The sequence below is a fragment of the Amphibalanus amphitrite genome, unplaced genomic scaffold (assembly GCF_019059575.1).
Source record: "Amphibalanus amphitrite isolate SeventyFive unplaced genomic scaffold, NRLGWU_Aamphi_draft 000183F_arrow, whole genome shotgun sequence".
Lineage (NCBI taxonomy): Eukaryota > Metazoa > Arthropoda > Thecostraca > Balanomorpha > Balanidae > Amphibalanus > Amphibalanus amphitrite.
This window is the reverse complement of record NW_024881678.1, coordinates 267,969-289,571: the sequence shown is the minus strand read 5'-3', so window position 1 is coordinate 289,571 and position 21,603 is coordinate 267,969. Positions and strand designations below refer to the sequence as shown.

Below are 21,603 nucleotides of genomic sequence, written 5' to 3'. Positions count from 1 at the left end.
GACAGATATCAACTGAAACTAGCTCACAGCGGGAGGAGACCGCTCAAACATTCAGAGACAGTCGGTCGCATCTAAACCTATTGGGACAGCAATCCGCCAGAAACCCACCCCAAGGCAGTAGTTCGCCAACTAAACTCACCGAGACGGGCTGTCTCGATGGGTTTATACAGTAAGCCTACAGCATGGCTTAACTAAGGCCCAAACGCTCGTCAAGCTGGGAACGGAGGGCGAGGGAGCGCGGCGGCGGGCTGAGGTGAAGGAACGTTGGACTGGAACGAGAATCCAGAAGCTCTGGGTGGGGCGTTTCTTTATTAGGGCCTTAGGGTGTGCTGACTGCGGTGAGGTCCAAATTATCACACCAAATTTTGCCACGACATCTACCGGTTCAGGCACTCGAGAATCAGTGGCCAGTGATATCTGCAAAGACGAAGCATTTCCAACCCAGCTTCAGCCTGGTGTCAGGGCGCCTCAGGTGGCTTTAATTACAGTTGCACATACCAAACGACCTCAGTGCAGCCAGTCTGTGGCCGAAACCATTCGGAACAGACTTCAACGAAAAGTGAGACAAGGTTAGTGCTATCGTTAAGTGCCATTATACACTTGGTTTGGCCAAGTGTATACACTTGGCCAAGCCAAGTATATACATACTAAAATAATATTATGAATATATGAATATATAATATTATGAAAATAATATATGAATAAAAAAATATTCATAGCTATACACTTGGTTGGCTTGACCCAATGGAAAGTGGTAGTTATCGGACGCTGCGGGGCATACTCATTTTTCCAAAATGCCTTAGATTTTGCTTTCGTGTTCATAGGCGGCGGAACGGGGAGGGCACGGGGGCACCGTGCCCCCCTTTGATTTTGGCATTTCATGGAAAGAATGGGACCAAAAGTCGGCAGTGTCCCCCCCTCCCTTAATTGAAGGTGTTCCGCCGCTACTGTTCGTGGTTGATGCTCTTTATTCTATAGCCAGCCTATAGACAGAGGGGGGGGGGGGGGGCACTAATGATCAGTGCCCTAACCCTCAAAAGTTTCCATCATTAATTTTTGTTTTTTTAATAGTAAAAACTGAAATAAAGCGGATACTGAACTGTGAACATCCAGTTTTAACACTGGCCCCACACAAGCCTCCGAATGCCCAAAGCAGATCTCTGATGACTGGCTTTTGGGTGTCATACCATACCGTCGACCGTGCATTGGTCAATGTGGTCAATGTGTAAGTACGACCTCGGCGTTTACCATTTTATGCGCTGGAAACTGTTGCGCTTGAAAAAAAAATCAGGCGAGTGGCTTATTATGAGCGCATCAGTCCTAACTACCCGCAAACGAATGGCTAGCCCTTCCGTCTCCGATCGCTTGCGATTTGGCATTTATGTAGGTACAAAATAGCGGCAAACGACCACTGAAGGTATGAGTTGCGTCTCTTGCACACTTAAAATATCTCTAAATCGAATCTAAAAAGACAAAAAAAAATGATATAAAGCGGAAATGGTTGGCATTTACACATATTCAAAAGGCACCGTTGGACAAACTGTAGGAGCGCATAGCTGCAATATCAGGTTATGAAATTTTCTTCATGATTAGGGCACAAATTATGGAGGGGCAAGAATATACGTTGTAACGTTTGCCCCTCCTCCAAAAGTTTCTTAGGGGACGATGCCTCCTCTGCCTGTATCTGTCGCCCCTGTAAGCGGTCACTGAAGGCCTGGGTTGCCGGTGCGTCATGTTGACGCTTATAATGCCTCCAAAACTAAGTTGAAGAGAGGAAAACTTCAATTGAACGCGAACGCTTGCCAATTAAGAAAGACAACGTTTGAAAGTATATGGGCATCTGGTTACATCTTCAGATGATCGAACAGAATAATCAGGTATATGGTTTCTTGTCTAAGCTTTGTCGCAAATTATGGGGGGGCAAAAAGATACTTTTGCCCCCCCCCACGATTTTGCCAGGGGGGGCAGCTGCCCCCCCTGCCCCCCCGAATCCGCCGCCCCTGGTTTAGCGACCTGGTGTTTTAATTTGTATGAATGGGAAGTGTGCATGATGGTGTGAATGGGAGCATGAATGGTTATATCCAGTGGGAGGCGCCCCTCTGTGCAGTTAATGGAAGTTTGCAACGTTAATGAACTTTCGTTATTTTAATCCTTTGATCGGGAAGAGAGATTTATCAGGGTAACCTTGTCAGAGATCCTTTTTTTGCATTCCAACTTAACCCCATTGCCCACTCCATCAGTGTAGCAGTCTATGTGTCCGCCAGTGACTGACCAGCCTCGCAAATCAAACAAACAAATAAAATATCTTGCAGCCGAGCCCCGCTACAAATTCATTTTTAAATTATCCGAGAAAGATGAGCGAAATGATATGCAATATTCTACTGTGACCTTTCTTCTACAAAAGGGATTGATGAAAATTACATTTTGCTGGAAATGTCATTTTCATCTAGCCTACAAGTTTTTCCATTTCAATCAATTTCGATCTCGATTATCATAAAAGAACCGAAATGACTTTTCAACATCCGTCCACGCTACTTTAAAGCTTCCTTTTTATGAAAATGGTATATTTTTTACATTTGTGTTCACTCATAAGAGAATTGAGCTGTTATCTTTTGCTGCCATAAAAAAAACGCGTCGCGCTTTAGTAGAGCGAGAGAAAGGAAAAGGCGAGAAAGACTGCTCGCCAGGCTTCGCTAACCGCAGGCACAAGCGTTCAATCCAAATTGACGTAATTGACTAAATCGTTCAATCCGAATTGGCGTCATCGACTAAAATCATTTGTAATGGTGAACAGACAACAACCTTTATTTGCGAGCATTTACATCTCATGATTGCATCATGTGCATACAACTTTCCAAGTTCTACAACCTACATTGTTACATCGCACGTCCTAAATGCTCTGCGAATGCTGTTTGTGCTTAATCGCCGAGCTCAAATAGATATTGATGCAGTTTATCATTAGGTACAACTGAAATCTGACGAAAATCAGCCTCTTTGAAGGCGGGATCGCAGTGCTGAGTCTAGGCTGCCTGAGGACCAGCTCTGTCCCTCACCTAGCTGAGATTCTGCATCCATCTTTGACCGACTGGCCCTTCCTGATTCCCGAACCTCCGTCGCTACTCGTCGACCCTCGGCATGGACGGCGACGCTCGGTTGGCTCCGGACAGTGACGGCCGGGAGGCCAGCAGGCCGCGGGACGACTTGGTGTGGATGTTACAGCTGGCCACCGAGCTGACAGTCTTGGTGGCGATGGCGTCGGCGTCGTATCCCATCATCTCCCAGATGTCTGACTGCGGCATGTCGGCGCCGGGGATGACCAGCAGCCGCGGCAGCACGGCCGAGCCGCTGGTGCTCGAACGGCGCTCCGTCAGAAAGGCCAGCTGGTGCACCGTGCGCGGCACGTACGTCGGCGCCGTGAACACCTGCGGAAAACACAAATAAACACGGTGAATTATTGAGAGCAATCATATTCGAGCGAAAACGGACGGTAGGCGCTGATTTTCGACCATTATTTATGAATTCCAGCAGATGCGGACCTCTTTTACAACGTCCGCAATATTCCACCTATCAAAATTCGACAACAAGCTGAAATATAGCCGACGTTAAATTATACCGACGGTAAGCTTCGGTTTCAAACCTACTAATCGAGCTAAATAGGTTTTGCGATGTGTGAAATGACACAGACGTATCGCTGGAGCGCAGTGACTCACCTCTCTGGTATGGGGATTCATCGCCTTGCCCTGCACTAAGATCACGTCTTCCAAATAATCAACCGCTGTGAATGTCTTCTTGTAGTCCAGCTTGGGAAGGAAGCATTTCTCTACGTAGATTTTTATCCTCTGCTGCGTCCACGACTGTAAACGAGTGGCCGAGTCAAATGAATGTAACAACACAAAACTTCTCGAGAGAAATATTTAAAATGTTTGGTCTGCCATTGCCAGTGAGCCGCGGCTGAAGCGTCACGAAAAGAAGCGTCGCCAAAAATGATGCCAACAGCCTATGCTAACGTTATTTGGTTTGCTTTCGTGAGTCTGGCATGCTTATTGCATATATTTTCATATAGTTCATTATGCGCTCAAACGCGGCTGGAAACCACTGAGGGCGGCTCACCTGGTACTGGGACTGGTCCATCAGCACGTTGATTGCCACTCGCATGGCGATGCTGCGCCACATCATGTACTCGAGGTTCTCGGGGCCTTCGCCGAACTTGGAACGCATCTCTGCCATCACCTGTCGGGAGAAGCAAAAACTTATCAAATAGCTGATCAGCTGAAGCCCTCGAGGTCGTACTCAGTGTGCGATTTTACTCATTTTGAGTTGTGAGTACGGATTTGATGTGTGCATGCCTGTCATGTCAGTGTCTACATATGTTGCCCACATGCGTATTTGCCGGTCCGGTCCCGTAGCTCAGTTGGTAGAGCGTTGGACTCCGCGTGGTGAGAGCACGCGTTCCCGGTTACAACAGTCCGGGTTCGAAGCGCGACGGGCGCTTGACATTTATGGGCCTCCTGACAGGTATGGTTGCGGTTGGTGGCAGGCCGTAGCCAGGCGAAGTCAGTGAGGGGACCGGCCGTGCGCGGCTATGTGCGCACGTTAAACCTTGGACTCTAAATTCTGCCATAGAACTGGAATTGGCGCGATCGGAGGGTAGAGGGCAGGGTCACCGCAACAAGCTTCGCTTAGCGGTGGCTCTGTCCTTGTGAATCCTTCCTATCAAAAGGTTCGGACTAAAATTATTTAAAAAAAAAATAAAACAAATTATGTGTTTATCTGTCCGTCTGATTATTCGTAACGCATGCGTCTGTATCCGTTTGCCCGTGTCCCTCACCTCGTTGGAGATGTAGTAGGCCTGCACGGCGGTCTCACACTCGACGCTGGCGTCCCGGTGTCGGCCAGTCAGTACCCCCACCTCGCCAATCACATTACCGGCGCCGACGTAGTCGCGCAGTACGGACACCTCGTACGAGGGGGCCAGGATCTCCGAGTTGGGCAGCACGCCCGTCTTCAGAATCTCCTGCAATGTGCAGCGGTGTTTATCGCTGTGAGTACTGAGTAGTCATCTACCAGATCAGATTGATTAAAACATGCGTTTCAGTACTTCAAATACCGCTTAATTTTGGCCTAACCGGATTTATGTTGAAAAATATTTAAGAAATGCTGAAGCCAATGAATGACCCTTTTAAATGATTGTTTTAGCATACGAGTAATTTGCATGAATGGAAACAGCTCCATACATTTCATGTCACTACGCAATTATACTCACTTCATGAAGCTTGGCGGGTTCACGGCATTCTACTCTCAGCATACCGGAGACTATGATGTAAATGCCGTTAGGAGCATCTCCGTAGTCCTTCACTTTGTCACCAAAGTCCAGGTTTACTAGTTGTGCATGACTCTGAAGGGCGTGAAACGACATATGATGAACATTATTAAGCAGACGCAGGCCTTTATTATTATCGTTTACGCCCATCGCGCTCCAGCACCATTTACGGTAATGCAGGTACCGTTTTGCTTACGATAATAAAAACGCATTTTTGTAGGCCATCAAAGTACTGAAACAATTAGCTGGAAAATGTAAGTAAGTGATTTTTCGAAGAGCAGTACGATTAAACAGAGGGCTGCCAAATGTGTGGACCAATGAGATGTTCTGACCTCCAGGTGGTCGACCAGGAGCTGGTTTTTGCCGACCCAGTGGATGTTCTTGAGCAGCTCGGTGGGCGGCAGCGGCGGCAGGTACGGTGGGGCGACCATCAGCAGCTTGACGCGATCGTCGATAATGTGCTCCAGTCGCGAGTACTCGGCCTCGTCCAATAAGCCTGTCCCACAGAAACACAGGACAATATTTCGATGGTAACTTAGACATTCGAAGGATACTAAGGGTTTCGTAGATAACGTCGAATATTATTAATGGACAGTATTTGTAATGACATTGTCATGGACACTATTTATGCTTTTGTATCGCTATTCCACCGACCTCCTTCCTTGAGTTCGGTGATGGTTTCCCTGACGTTGTTTAGGACCGAGCGGACTGCCTGGCGCGTCTTCACGGCTATGGCAATGCCAGGGTGTTCTCGCTGCAGCATTCCCAAGTCTCGGATCACCATGAGCCTGCAAAAAGTTTGTAGCGTCAAATGTTGCACAGGCAGTTATGAGAACTACCATACCAGTGCGGATTGCACAGCGCTTCGGTACTATTCATATTACGCATCGCTCTGTCAGTACAGGACCACAACCATGAATCGCACTTACCTGCTTTCGTCTGAGAGCCGTTTGAGGCTCTCCAGTATCTGTTTGTGGTCGACCATGTGGTTGATGTACTTGGCCACCTCCTCCTCTCCCACTACATAGCCCTTGCCGATGTCGTAGCCCAGCGACAGCCGCTGGTTGATCTGACGGTTCAAAAAGTCCAAAATCCGCGGCACCATCGGCTGAAAACGGAAAGCAGGATTAGTTAATTCCCGACGACTCGGAAGACGTCAATCATTATCATGAAGTCAATTCAGAGGACGTGTTATCCCTACACATGTATCACTATACCTATTCCCGTTTGGGAACGAGAGGATGCGGTAGTCGCCCCAGCATTTTAACGATAAGCACATAGTCATTCCGTCAAGCGCCCGATTCCGAGTATTTCCTTATTAGTGCGTGACATACCTTGATGAGTCGCAGCACTCGGGTGAAGCGGAACAGGCGAAGGAATCGAATGTTGCGCAGGATTGCCGGGCTGATGATCTTGAACTTCTCGTCGATTCCCTCGCGGATGATGAGTGAGCACACTTCGAATGTGATGTCTCCCATCGACAGCAGCACCACGGCAAAGTCCAGCTTGTTCCAGTGGGTGCTCCAGTAGTTGCAGAATCCCAGACCGATAATCTGAAGATGGTATTCAGTTTGCTAATGCGTGCTGTTGCGGAACACAAATGATACAGTAGTACAGTATGGACAGAATATTACGGCCTATTCTTACCTATAGCTTCATCTCACCGCGATATCTCACCTTTAGCACTGCTTCGGCCACGTAGAATAGGAAGAAGAATATATTGACCGAGAAGCGGAGCAGCTCCAGTTTGCGGTGTGCAGAGTTCTTGTGGTCCGGCTCCATGCTGTGGATGCGAGCCTGGTGCTCGGGATCGTCCTCTTTGGCCATCTTATCGAACATGGTCAGCTCCAGTATCATGAGGACCATGTTGAGCAGAATGACCGTGTACACCAGCACCTCGAACCAAGTGGTGTTGACCACTTTACGGTAAATAGCCTGAAATGAAGAATTTTGGTTGGGAAAATGAAGAATGAGGTGAGATATAAAAACGGTTCAGAAAAGATGACGATCTGATTCGTTGATGACTCACGATTTTCTAGAAAGAAGTTATTCCAATTTAGGTACTACGAAACAAACATATTCACTCTGCTGGAAATCAGGACGCAACTCTAGAAAAATGTGGCAAATCAGTGTCTCAAAACTTGCCTGTGCAATGCGTTTACCCCGCCTCGACTGCAATATCAAATAATGTCATTGTTGCATACCTGTCGCCAGCTAGCCTGAGGCAGATCGCCTTCTTCTTCGTCCAGCTCTGTGGAGCGAGCGACAGTTTCCAGCCGCTGCCGCATCCAGGCGAACGCTCCGCGCACCTGCCCGACAAAATAATGCCCCAGTAATCCTTCGATAACAGTCCAAACGTCAGAAGAAAGGGGTATTTTTTAATAGCAGCTGCCTTTAAAGAAACAACATCAAATACCACAGATTACACGGCAAGCACACACAGTGTATATTCCGTGCCGCCTACCTCCCAGGATTTCCGTAGCTCGTCGATGGACAGGAAGGCTCCCTCCATGTCGGCAGCCACCTCGGTCGATCCGACCAGCGTCCTCACAGCCTCGGCGCTGATCATACCGTGCTCAAACTGACGCCAGTACGATATCTGAAAACAGGGCCATTCAAATGAGGCTTTGAGTGGAACCTGTGAACTTCACGGACATCAACTGTTCAAAGATCGTACCCTTTATTTATGTTCAAGAACTACTGATATGAAAATTATGGTTAGGAGCCCGTGACCAAAACGACTGCCCGTCTATAAAGTCAGTCGGAAAGGCGCTGGGAGCTGAGCCGACTGGTAGCGAGAGCCCAGTTCGAGCCGCGTCGGTGCTCATCGGCGACTCATCGTCTTTCCCCAAAATGGTGAGCCAGAAGTTTCGCTGCAACAGTTTTGAAATGACCGAACCCTTGTATAATAATGAACACAAGCTTCTTCGTGGCCTCAGGGCTGAACTAAGCGATTTGGTTTTTTTTCAGACGGGAGCAAGCATTCGGGAGACCCTACGAAACACGCATTTTCTGTTTGAAGCGCAATACGCTGCATGCTAGTCGGGCCTTGCCACCCACCCGCTCCACTTGAAGGTAGCGACGTCGGGCATCGTCGAGCTCCTCGTAGGTGGGCCCTGCCTCCTCGTCTGCCAGGTCACTGTCGTCGTCCTGCTGCGCCGTCCAGTCGCTGGTCGTGCTCTCCGACTGACTGACGTCGTCGCCGTCGGGCGCCGCCGCGCTGCCGCCCGCCTCCGGCACCAGCTCGCCCGTCTCGCCATCCACGGCGCCGGCGGACTGCCGGCGAGACCCGACGTCCGCCCGGGTCACCGGTGGGTTGTGGCCGACGGAACCTCACGACCCGGCATGGCGCTGGACTAATATTTCCTGGGGAGACGGCATTGCCGCAGCCACCGTCCCCGCTAGGACCGGTACCGACTCCTCCCCGTGCCACAAATGACCTCACACCTAATAGTGCGTCAGCGACCCTTCATTTCCTTTAACCCTCGCCGGCACAGGCCATTTTGCGTCCTTCGACGGCACAAGGGGGAGGGGGGGGGGGGGGGTTGGTACGACCCCCCTCGCGTTTGGCCCCTGATCGAGCTAGAGCTTCGCGGAAAAAACGAGCGTGTTGCCCTTCACGAGAGGAAGCCGATGATATCCAATTTTAAGGTCCTAGTTCATCGGGTGACCTTCATTTAGACCAGGTCGGGTCAGGTCAAGTCAGGTCACGGCAACCGGTAGGGGTCGTGGTCGTGACGGGTATTCGTAATACGTGTCAACCGCCTCTGACAGCTTCGTAACATGTTACGAAGGCACCAAAACTACTTCGTAAATGTTCAAATGGTTGCTAAATTCGAAATCAGCTCCAAAAACTAGCCTAGAAACATGTAAAACTCGAAAAAGTGAACCGAGGTCACCAAAGGTCAATGATCTGACCTGACCTTCAGATGACCTTGACATCCACCCTAATGCATGGGAGCAACATCAAATCACATGTTTGAACGTTTGAAACCACGAAAAGCTTGCAAACGCGCGGCTAATGCGAGCCGACATACGCCGAATCGCGATTCCGGCCAAACATGGTCTCGGAAAGTAGGTCACAGGTCAAAGGTCATTTGGGTCAGGGTCATGAAATTTTCAGGGTAGGTGTAAACTTGCTCAATGCGAAGGTACTGAAAGTTTCGTTGCGATCGGCCGCTCTTTACGCGAGTTATTTGCAAAAAAAACCTTAGGGGGTACATCAACCCCCCCCCCCCCCTGTGCCGGTGAGGGTTAAAACTAGCGGGCAAAGGTGCGATTTGAGGAAAAGTTCGGTCATTTTTTTCAGCAGTATTTGTGAGTGACCGCCAGGCCATCTCGATCAGAACGCATATACGACTGATGTGAAGCAGTTCGAACCGAATTCGCACTACCAGTCGGCTCAGACTCCACACGCATGCACGTACCCAAAACACATCAGGCTTTGTAAGCAAGCACGTACCCAGCCAAAGCGACAAATCTATAATGGTAACCACCATTACGTACTCACCTTTTCGGTCTTCAGGTAGCGGACCCGAGCGTCGTTGGCCATCTCGAAGTGCTCTTTGGGCGTCGGCTCGTTGAACACTCGACTGTTGCACTCTGGACAGTTGGAGTAGCGCATGCTTGGGTACAGGAACTCATCAATCATCAACTTTTTATCGTCAGTGTCCTTCTTGTGGTAGGGGTTGATGATAAAGGTGTATTTTTCCACCATGTCCCAGTTGGCGTCTGCTAGGAAACGGTCCATCTTCAGCATCGAAATTGTCCTGAAACACAAAGAAAGGCGTTGGGTAACAGACAGAACGTTTTTAATGTGTTAGCCCTCATTGATAAACAGCAGGAATCAAGAGGCCATTATACCACATTGACAACCAATAAGGTTCTAATAAGATACGGTCAGTATTCACGGTCCATCGTATTCGTGACATTTACATCCGACATAAGACGATCACTGATCAGCTGACATATCCATCGATCTATGGAAAATCGGTAATGGTAGCGTGGGGTAAACACATTTACTATGCTCGCATACCCAGCCGTCTTCGGTGGTCAGTTGGCGACCGTCTCCACCGTCCGAGCAATGCATGTGGGATTTCCGCTATAGTTTCCGTCATGATTTGGGGACATGGGGAGTTACGTAAAGCACGCATTTATTGATCCGGGACTTCTGATAATAAGTGCGGGAAGTTGCGATGTTTGATTTTAAAAGTTGACCAAACACTACCGAAGTAAGGGACCAGCGATACATAGGCCGTAAAGGAGATATGTGTGTAAAGCCGGAGATCCGTGTGAGGAGCCGTCGCCGACTCGGCACTCACTTGTTCCTGGTCTCTCTCAGCTGCGCTATGGCGTGGGCCATGTTCATCTTGGCTGCGGCGCTGATATCCGACATGCCGAGGATGCGCAGCAGCGGCGCCGTGGTGGTGCCGTTTATAAACAGCGTGAAGAACACCAGTGACGCCGTGTGGATCAGAAACTGGCGGACAACAATACCAATCGTGAGGAGACAAGAATGCGCGCTAGACGTTCTAAATTGAAAAAAAAATATTTGATATAAGTGCGATTTTCGCTTTCTCAACGGTTAATGTCTTCCAACCGAGGCCGACAGCCGGGAGATTCGATTGGCTTATTTTATCAAAACATGTCAATTTATGCGTATTAATAATTGACAACCGTCTGCATTTATCTTAAATCGATTTAAAAGCAAACATAAGAGATTACTTCTAAGCAACCAAACGACTTATCTGCCTATATCACAGTCCGTCAGTCACGGACCTTTTCTCCGACGACCTTGTGGACGACCACGTCGTTGCCGTCGGGCCCGATGATGGTGACGTTCCGAGTGACACCGGAGCCGAGCAGCGGGTCCTGGTAGATGATGAGCGCCAGCGAGAGGCCGACGGCGCCGCGCAGGCCGCCCCAGATGATCACCAGAGCCGACTGCCACGACAGGCCGTAGCCGATGCGCGACAGCAGCGGGAAGAACATCATCACCATCGCGCCTCTGCGGTGAGTAAAGGCAGAGAAGTGTGAATGGGACAGCGGGACCGTGAGCGTGGTACAGAGCGGGGATGAAATGGGGTTCTTGATCAAGCGCGTTATCTATGTTACGAGTAATATAATTTCACTTTCTACGATGCACTATACAAATAAAATGCGTCGAGAGATAAATCGTTCAAGCTCAGTTGTTGAAAAAAAAATACAAAGTAATTGCCAGAAGGGAACATCAATTTATTCTGACCTGATGAAGTTGGCGCCGATGTAGAGGACGAAAATGTCGAGAAGATCTTTGTTGGTGAAGACGACGGCGGCCTGTTCCGTGATGACAATACCGACGAGGATGAAGATCACAGTATTGGCCAGGTAGGCCAGCATCTCCCAAAACCTGCCGGCGGTAAAAGTTGTCATTTTGAAATAATCTTTCTAGTAAGTCACAGCGGCATAGTAATGCATAAGTGGAATGCTCAAATCATCACAATGCAATTAATTTGCTTTGAATTTGCGGCGACACTATAGACCGGGTCGTAAGTTCTTTTCTGGTCGGTGAAATGGACTCACATGTGCAAGGACGGCTCAACTTCTGGCGAAATGGACGTCTTCTTCGAGTTGATGACGACACCTAAGCAGACAACTGCCATCACTCCCGACACCTCTGCAAAGTACAAAATCTGGTAAACGAAGTGCGGTGGTACGATATCGGCATTCAGAAGGTTCACCGCATCAAATGTTTGTCTGGACTATACTGGACTACATCAAGTGTAAGTTTGCACGTCATTTTTAAGTAAGCTCGAATATTATGCGGCAACCAATAACAAAAACATTATCAAAGACGACTTACACTACATTGTGGCCGATTCAAGTCCGTCTGCTTACCCAGGAGAACTTCCCCGACGTAGAAGGTGAAGTACGCCGCCACGATAGTCAGTGTGATTTCGGAGACGGCGTCGTTAAATATCCGAGAGAGCCAGAACACGAAGAAATGGCCGCAGGCGATCCCGAAAATGGGCCCACCAATGGCAATCTGACAGAACCGAGCCAAAATCGGGCCCACTGGAAACAGCACGAAAACGCAGCGTCAGTGACAAAATGTAAGCAACGACAAAATATGAGGCAAATATTTGATATCTTTTTCACAAACGGGCTATTAGATAGTCTCGACTACCTAAAGTGGCTTGCCGTGTGCGATGCATAACGTGATGGATCCCAATTTGGCCCAATTTTACACTGTGCAGCCGCAGCAGTCCCGTAAAAACGGCTATAGCATCATATCCACTCGGAGCCCGCGCAACTCCATCTCAACCGCGCCCGCGAGCTCCGCGGTGTCGTATGTGGCCCGATCGGAGACGACACGCCTAGTGTGAAATAGGATACGCTACGAGTCGAGAACATACGAGCCGAGCAGTGCGGCACGCGTCGACTGCGTCTCGAGACAGTCGCGATAAGATCTCTGGTGATGTGTCAGCAGAACGGGCAGGGGAGGCGTGTCGATACATTAGCAGGTCGGTCATCAGACGGTTGATAGCATAGAATAGGTGTGCGTGCATTCTTTAAAATTAGACGGTGGTTCATGTATTGTCCATCCCTACATTTTCAGACGTCTTCCATTTTCAGAGGTCGAATGATCATGATCAAACTGTTAGTCCAGCCTCCTCACTGCTCTTATCGATCAACCTATCGGTCGGGTCGTTACGCCGAACACTTGGACATTTTCCATTAGTGTTGGAGAGGAGTCCGAAATCGGCGAGAAGGTGAATTCTGTGCGTGTCCATAACCGAAGGTTTGTTGTCAATAGTTAAAACACTATTCTTTAGAATTGTGTTTTTCTATTGAAAAACAAATCTGAGTTCCCTGACAATTTGGCAAAAGCTGCCTGAGATCAGTAGGGGAGAGTGGGGTGGGTTGTATCAGTTTTTACTCCGAGACCCATAACCTCGTAACTATCCGTGATAAAATCATTATTTCCATACTATCTCCTTCCTTGATTCTTCTGCTTTTTTGTGCAACGTAACTTTTCCGCTACCTCTACCAGTTTTTATTCTACGGTCTGCCGAATAGAACAAGGTTTTTGATGCAACTTGCCCCATGGCTTGGGTGAGTTGTATCACATGGTGGGGTAATTTGTATCACTATTCACTATTTCACGTTTCAGGGAGTGTGCTTACTACTGGTTTTGAACATAACAACAACATTAAATGGGGTTAATACAATGTATATGCTCAAAGGCTTCACTTTTAATAGACCAAACTTAGGTCAATCCGAACGAAGCATCGAAACGAACGAAACATTAACAGACTAGACGCAAAAGTGGCCCGTTAAGAGCAAAGAAGCCAACACATCGTGCCGAAATGGAACGAGTATTGACTAGCTACCTACAAACGCCAGCCAGGGCTTAGCTTTTGCGATCAACAGCAACATACCCATACATACATACATACATACATGTTACAACATACCCCACCCGGCTCTGATACAACATGTACCTCGCCGCCATCTTGGAAAAACATCCTCGTGCTCAAAAACAGCGGAGAGCTGGAGAAATCCGTTTTCACTCACGCAGCCTTAGGACCTGCACTCACCACCGCTACGGAGATCTTTCAAATTCGTGCACATTTAAATGCCCAAAACACACATTTTATTGCAACTTATTTTTTTAGAATGACATTAAAAAAACATAAAATCGGCTCTCATCCTCGAGACGCGTCCACCCAGCCACACGACAGAACAGGGAAAGATGGAGCCCGGAAAACCTTGTCGGCTGGTCGTGTCACGATCGCCATCTATTGGATATGTTTGGCACAATTCGCCCTGATACAACTTGGACATGATACAACTCTCCCCGCTCTCCCCTACCTACAACTTGATGCTCTAGAAAACGGCTGCTCCAAAAATTCTGATTTTTTTCAGGATTTCTAGTGGGCCAGGTGATCTACGTTCTGGTATGGGTCTCTCCTCCGCGGACAGTCTGGTGCACGTGCCACGTGACTTTGAAAATTCCCATGGGGAATTTGAATGGGGAAATTGAAAAAAATGCGTTCCACGGCAGATTGCTCGAAAACGATCCAAACGACCCCCCATTTTCTTCCATGCGTATCAGCCACCATTCGGTACACTACCCATGGGTATGTCGCAAAGTGGCCGGAAAAGTCCAGAACCACGTGCCACGTGCCGTTGAAAATGACCCTGCACACCGGAAATTTGGACTTTTGGTCATTTCGGCGCACCCATGAAGCATACTATGGCGTGGGTGACCAAACAATGGGTGTCATCCGGTCGGCAACTGTTTAAGGTGTCGTCCAGTGGGTCAGAGTGGTAGTTTCAAACTTTTGGGATCCACCATTCTGGGGATTCTTTTTGACAATATACTTACGTTTCTTGGCGCAATGTTCATTCCAACCAGCCGGTCGTCAATGCGTTAGGTGACCCAAATGACGATTGACCTGAAGGAGGTTGGGGGCGAGGAGCACGCACGTGCCATCCGTTTTTTAATTGGGCGCTTTCATCTAGGAGATTTTTGCAGATATCTTTTTGATTCGTGAAAATGACCAAAAAGCTGAATCGCTGGAATCCTAGCGGTATGCCAGTCGTTGATAAATTATTATCTTGCTGCGGCTGCGCGCTTATTTGCGGTGTTTGCGTTTGGCGGCTGACGGACGACTTAAAGTCGTTTTCGGTTAGCAGTTAGCGTCGGTGCGATGCGGGCGGTTTTATTTTTTTCGGCGTTTCGGCGGTTTTTTTGTGGTTTGCGGCGGTCGAACGATTTTTTTTCGACGTTTGCGTCGGCGTTTCGGGCGTGCGTTTTGCACGTTTTGCGGTGTTAACGTTTTGCGGCGGGCGGGCGTTTTGTGTTTTTTTTTGCGGTGTTTGTCTTTGGCGGCGGGCGGGCGGGCGGGCGATTTTCTTTTTTTTGCGTCGTTTGCGGTGTTAAATTTGTTTGCGGTTGGCGGCCGCTTTTTCGTTTTTTTTTGCGGTGTTTGCTTTTGGCGGCGGGCGGGCGATTTTTAGGCGTTTTCGGTTGGCGGTTAACGGGCGTGCGATGCGGGCGGTTTTTATTGTTTTGCGGCGTTTTTGCGTTTTTTTTATTTGCGGTTTGCGGCGGGCGGGCGTTTGTTTATTTTTTTGCGACGTTTGCGTTGGCGTTTCGGGCGTGCGTTTTGCGGTGTTTGCGTTTTGCGGCGGGCGGGCGTTTTTCACAATTCAAAGTCCAAACCTTCGGGCCACAGCGCTCCTCGAAAAGCGCTGCCCTCGAGTATTCTACCAGTTTCTGTCCAAGGTGTGTACTCCGCATTTAAACTTTTCATCATTCAACTCATTCATGAGACCGATTATTCCAACGTTGTTTATCTTGGGTAATGAGTAGTTACACGAGATACGGTTTAAATGCAGACTTAAGCAATGCATAGCAACACAAAACTTTGCAAAAAGCATACCTGCCACCTCCGCCGTTCCTTTGCAGATGTCCAGCATGATAAGGAACAAAACGATCGCCGATCCGTCGTTCATCAGCGACTCGCCTTCAATTAGCATACTCAGTGGCTTCGAGGCACCTGAACAAACACGGATATTGACGTATCACACTAGGGGCATGACACACACTCATCACTCATGGAAACATTGAAACATACACAGTGTGACAGTATACACATGTAAACAAGTAGGTATCGTACCTATATTGCATATGAAAATGCATGCAAATGATAGCACTACACCGAAGGATCATGAATATCATAAATACATCGAAATAAATACGTGAAGGTAAAAACATGTGTCAGTGAACCCTACCACGTGCAATTAGCACAAATAACCAAACATTCCTTTTCCTTGACCTACTTAGTGAGATAATAATTTGTCAGTGATACCGGCTGTATTGAAACTGGTCATTATCGCAAAATATTAAACCCGATTCATGGTGGGTTCATGGCAATGCCACATTCTCCAAAAACCGTATCATATACAAAAGATTATCAAAGGTTCACACACAGAGTGTGAACCACACGTCATATTTTCAAAACCAAATAGATTTTTCTTACCGACTTCTCTCAATAGCGAGACGACCGCCACGGGATCTGTGGCGGCCGTGACGGCTCCGAACAGTAGGCCCTCCTTGAAGTTCCAGTAGTAGTCGAATAGGAAGGTGGCCAGCACGGCCGTCATCGCCGCCGCTATGCACATCCCCGGAATGGCAAGTACGAGGATCTGAAAATAAACAGTCGATAATGTAGGTGATAATAACGGAAATACATGCGAAAACATCTACGAAACACATGGTTGCAAGCCATTCGAAAACTGAGCTTTTAGCTTAAAACTGCGACAAGCGACGCTTGTTCTTGATTAGCCTTAGCTTACAAGATATTTTGTATGTTTTTACCTTTGTTACTACATTTTACAGCCTACTTACCGAAAAGCTACTTCTGAGGAAGGTGTGCGTCTCCATAGCGAACGCTGACTCGAAGATGAGAACAGGCAGAAAAGTATGCAGGATCACATGCGGATTTTCTCTTCCTAACGCCGTGTAGAGCTGCAGTGCTGGTATTCGGGCTGACACAAGGCCGAACAGAGCACCCAGCATGAGCAAAACCACCGTGTAAGGCAGCTTGAACCACGTCAGCTTCTTGATAATGCCGCGCACCAGCACCCCGGTGGCGAACGACACCATGAGGAACAGAATGACGTACGGGTGGTGCTCCTCGCCTTCCTCATGCTCGGCGTGCTCAGCGGACGAGCCATTCTGGGCCGCCGGGTGTTCAGAGTGGTGAGCGGTTGTTGTTGGACCCAGTGGTACCACCGTCACACTGTCGGCCTCGGACACATTTGCCGAAATGTTGGATGATTCTGAGAAAATAAATACAGACTCATGTTGATCCACTCGCGTCAGAGTCACGCATGAATGAATTATTTGCCTAAAAAATACCACCGAATGCACGCATGCGTACGTAGTATCGAGGTCTGGCCGTACCTATATTTGAAAATAGCTTAACTCCGCTATCTCAGGTTGAGTGATAACGACAAACTCCTGAAGCTATGTGGCATGGCTTGATTTTTGAAGAAAAAAAAACATTCAACTAATGCTAAAAAGGGTACTGACAAATGTGCATGAAATGCTCGATAGCGCCGTTTACCATATGTATTCCGCTATTACGTCAAATTATGCTCCGCGTAGAGGTTCGGAGCAAGAATTTTCAAGCGGAAAGGGTAAAACACGAAGGTCAAAAGATCCAGCAAGGTGTGAACGATGTAGTTAAAACATAAAAACATAAACGTTACTTGGAATCAAACAGCATGGTTACTAACACACAGTAAAGACGTAATTTTCTTACCTGCAAAGGCGTAGAAGGGTCCGTATGATTCTTTCAAGGGAGAAGTTAAAACACTCCCTATGATACTTGTAAGCATCGACTCATTTGGATAAAATGACATGGTTAGTGGTTACTGTATGATACTTTGGGATGACCTCTTCTTTAGCGATATTATAACTAGACGCCTAAACCCAGTGAATAAAAGCATCGCTTTGATGAACCATCACAGCCACTGAAGAAACGCCGAGGAAATATAAAATCGAACACAATAATCAGCGATCGACATTTTCCCGAACGGTATATGAACAAACGAATTAATGACCGTTCACTTATTATTTTCCGCTCCGTAAATTCTCTACAGATATTCGAAAACAGCACGGCACGAGAGCTACCACGTGAATGACGTCTAGTGCCACCGTCGGCCAAGAAGGAAAAGTTGATCGATAGGGCTGCGCACCCCGCTGATCGGCAGCAGGTCATTACTTGCTGATGGCTTTACTGGTCGATGATTCGTTTAATGTCGGCAGTGATCGAATGGGTGGCATGATCACTCATAGACTGACAGGCATTTCATTGTTTTAAATTATTTATTGCCATTAAAGCTGATGTGGGTTCATTATTAGATTCAAACACGGATGTAGATACCAGAAAATCGTAGACTAAAACGATATGTTCCCATAACCAAAAAGGTTAAATGGGCATAATATGTGCCTATCTGAAGTTTTATCCAATGACCAGATGTGCTATTGGCTATTGCAGACTACTTTCGTGACACGAATGGCTAGGGCTCATGCGGCCACGTTGGATGTGAGAGGTCAATGTCTTGATCAATGCTGACCTCTCATGGCAGCCTTTCCAGTTTTGTTCGATCGGTCCTTACTCAAGGCGTGGCATGGAGACCAGGAATATTTTGTCACTCGCAGAATCAACGTCTTAACGTCAACGCCCTCTCAGGATATCAAGTCCGTCTTCTTTCCATTGAAATGTCCACATAGGTCACGTCCAGCTTTCAATTTTACCGAGATGGATAGGCTATCGGTAACGGTTTTGATGCGCATGTCTGAAAATGCAGATTAAGTGACTTCATGGACTGACAAGCTATTCTCCTCGATGCCTGCAGCGATACTGTGCCGCAATAATCAATGCTTTCACATTTCGCCCATAGATGGCAGTAGTAAAACGCCTGCAGTTATGCTGTGCCGCAATGGTCGTAAGCTTCACAATATGCCCCTAGATGGCAGTAGCAGGGCGCCTGCAGTGATACTGTACCGCAGTGATTGTACTTTCACAACTCGCCCCTAGATGGCAGCAGCAAAGCGCCTGCAGAGATGCTGTGCCGCAGTGCTCGCTAGATTCACACTTCGCCCATAGATGGCAGGAGGAGAACGCCTGCTATGATACTGTGCCGCAATAGTCGTAACTTCTCATTTCGCCCCTAGATGGCAGTAACAGAGCGCCTGCAGTGATACTGTGCCGCAGTGATTGAACTCTCACAACTCGCCTCAAGCAGCCCCAAGACGGCAGGAGCAAAACGTCTGCAGACTGCAGTTACGCTGTGCCGCAACCAAGGCCGCCACTCTTATCCAAAACAAATTAAGTGACATAAGAACGTGTTCTCTGGCATAAAACTCGCAACTCGACATGACTAAAAATTTCCTGTAAGTAAGTCTCACCCATCGCATTTCTGCATCCGGACAAAAGCGGGTTCTCCGGATTCATGGGAGATTGTAGGCAGAGGCGACAGGCTCTCTATTTTCGTACTTTGAACGGCAATTTTAACAAATTACGCAAAAGGAATTAGAACGCAAAATGTATCACATAGATATATTTCAGACACTCCTCTTTAACCCGCGCCCCGTTGGGCTCTGCCGAGCAACGCGCCCGGTTGGGGGGGGGGCCATTTTGGCCCCCCCCCCTAAGATCTCGAGAACCGCGCAACATAGCGACAAGCGGTAAACGGCGTTGGATAGCCTTAACGGGGAACTACCTTGTGACCCAATTTTATTGACCTAGGTCAAACCGATGACGTCACAGGTCAGGTCAAAGGTCCAATTTTCACCGTTTACAGGCACTTCAAGAAATGCGTTGTAAAATCGAGTAAAATGCATTTCATTGAAAATCATCGATGGGGAAATGTTCTTCAAACACATATTTTGCTATTTGAGGTCACTGATACCAGGTCAGGTCACAGAGGTCAGGTCACGGGGGGTCACAATATGAAAGTGTCGTGTGATACATGTTTTATGGTCCATTTTACATGACAAATGCGATTATATGGGTCAGGCAGCCTTTGGGGCCAGCTTAGATCACGTTTTGGTCAAGGTCAGGTCAAGGTCAGGTCAAGGTCAGGTCAAATTAGGTCAAATTTCAAAGTTAATATTTTTGCATAAAATGGGTATCGAATCGATGCAGCTCGTCACGGGGAGTTCAATGGTGGTCTTTGTTTTGCCGTACGTGGTCTAGAATCGCTAAAAATTGAGTTCAAAAATTTGACGTCATCATTTTTGAACAGTTTTTTCGCTATAACTTGGCCAAAAAACGAGATATCGATCTGAAATTTGGTAGGTATATAGAAGAGCGCTGGGACTATCACATATATTCCGGTTTTTTCGAAATTCGGAAATTTTTTGGATTTTTTCAAAGTTTTTCTAAAAAAATCAATTTTTTGATTTTTTTTTTGGTCAAAAACCAAAAATTTTGAAAATCCGAGATAGCAGTTTTGTAGCGCCGCTTTTTGTCTACTAGACCATATAAAGAACTTTGAAATTGCTTGATAACTGTAGATTTGGTGAGCGTTTCAAGATTGCCTGTTTTTTGCTCATTTTTGCTCGAACATGACCTCAGTTTGACCTCAATAACTCCTGACCTAAGGTGACCTAAGACTTGAAATTTGGTGTGAAGGTGTCAAATTGATGCCCGGGAAGGTACTGAAAATTTGGAGGCGCTGCGCGCCGCCGTTTTCTTGCTATTCAGGAAAAACCACAGGGGGGGGCCAAAATGGCCCCCCCCCCCCCAACGGGGCGAGGGTTAACATGCATAAGGAGAGTGCTACAGCCACTTCAAATCACTCTTTATTTCATAAGTGTACGTACGATTCGACTCGCGCTCAAAACATCAGCATTCAGGGTGCTCAACTCTTCGAGCACTACGCCAGTGTATCAGACGACACGAAATTTGAGAAACAGAAGTAAACATCCTAATGAAACAAGCCACCGGCAATTTATACAGCACTTCAGCACGCAACATGACTGCGCAGCTCGCTATGATAGAAAGCCGCTGGTACCGTCTACAGGGGCACATGAGCAGTATCGGCTGGTATATTTCCAGTAGTCCGACGTCGTCCGCAAACAATCGGTACCTTCCTCAGATACAGAACAGGATTATCATACGAGAACGACTCTCGTACGCTTGACGTGCATGTGACGTCTTTTCGTTCACCATTACCGGCCGAACGTTGCGCCACATCGCACTACAATTATAATACGCAACTGAAGGCAGAGACAGCTTCAATCACAGCCTAAATACCAATCACTTATCATACAGCGTCCTCACAAATCGCATCAAACGTCTCAGTTCAGCTGCTCGATTGAGCTTTGCAAGCATACGAACACTGGTAGTTGATATGAAACTCTGAGACATACCAGAAATAAAACAGCATCACAATGGACGTAAACGAACATTCTAGTGGCGCCAACGCACACAAAGAAAATAGCCAGCCCACGGGACTCGAGTCACTTAACGGCGAATAGCTGCAAGGACCCGCACGCAAGAGAGGTACCAAGCAACGATGTCCGAAAGACAACTAGCGGTGTACGAATGACGAGTGGTTAGAATGACGGGTTCACTCGTACATCCACTGCCGCTCCAATAGCGGGAGCCTGAAGTCTTCTGTGTTCGCTTCTTCGGATCAGGAATAGCCGGTTCAAGAAGTTTGTCGGCGCCTGCTGGCAGCTTGGGTTTCTGGCTGTGGTTCAACGTGATACATAG

General features: G+C 47.7%; 1 protein-coding gene across 2 annotated transcripts; it reads right to left on the bottom strand.

Moving 5' to 3' along the window:
- Positions 1 to 2,777: 2,777 nt before the first annotated feature.
- On the bottom strand, positions 2,778 to 17,970 carry LOC122384193 (sodium/hydrogen exchanger 10-like). 2 transcript variants are annotated; one of them, XM_043371292.1, is made up of 23 exons: positions 17,638 to 17,970; positions 16,719 to 17,152; positions 16,351 to 16,516; positions 15,751 to 15,867; positions 12,197 to 12,373; positions 11,882 to 11,975; positions 11,565 to 11,708; positions 11,099 to 11,327; positions 10,642 to 10,799; positions 9,831 to 10,089; positions 8,381 to 8,596; positions 7,785 to 7,919; positions 7,525 to 7,629; positions 6,998 to 7,255; positions 6,655 to 6,873; positions 6,250 to 6,428; positions 5,975 to 6,108; positions 5,653 to 5,816; positions 5,264 to 5,395; positions 4,829 to 5,014; positions 4,111 to 4,230; positions 3,711 to 3,854; positions 2,778 to 3,422 (listed from the first exon to the last, which is right to left on the bottom strand). In XM_043371292.1, the coding sequence occupies exons 1-23, from the start codon at positions 17,735 to 17,737 to the stop codon at positions 3,117 to 3,119; spliced, it is 4,176 nt and encodes a 1,391-aa protein (XP_043227227.1). In that variant the 5' UTR covers positions 17,738 to 17,970; the 3' UTR covers positions 2,778 to 3,116. The 2 variants fall into 2 exon arrangements, with proteins under 2 accessions (XP_043227227.1, XP_043227228.1); XM_043371293.1 differs by lacking the exon at positions 8,381 to 8,596.
- Positions 17,971 to 21,603: the final 3,633 nt, after the last annotated feature.

Excerpts from the sequence above, each read along its gene's own strand:
- LOC122384193 (XM_043371292.1), bottom strand. The coding sequence starts at position 17,737 with ATGTCATTTTATCCAAATGAGTCGATGCTTACAAGTATCATAGGGAGT. Across the intron at positions 6,429-6,654 it reads GAGTGCTGCGACTCATCAAG|CCGATGGTGCCGCGGATTTT; the intron begins GTATGTCACGCA and ends TTCCGTTTTCAG. Across the intron at positions 3,423-3,710 it reads TGAATCCCCATACCAGAGAG|GTGTTCACGGCGCCGACGTA; the intron begins GTGAGTCACTGC and ends TGTTTTCCGCAG.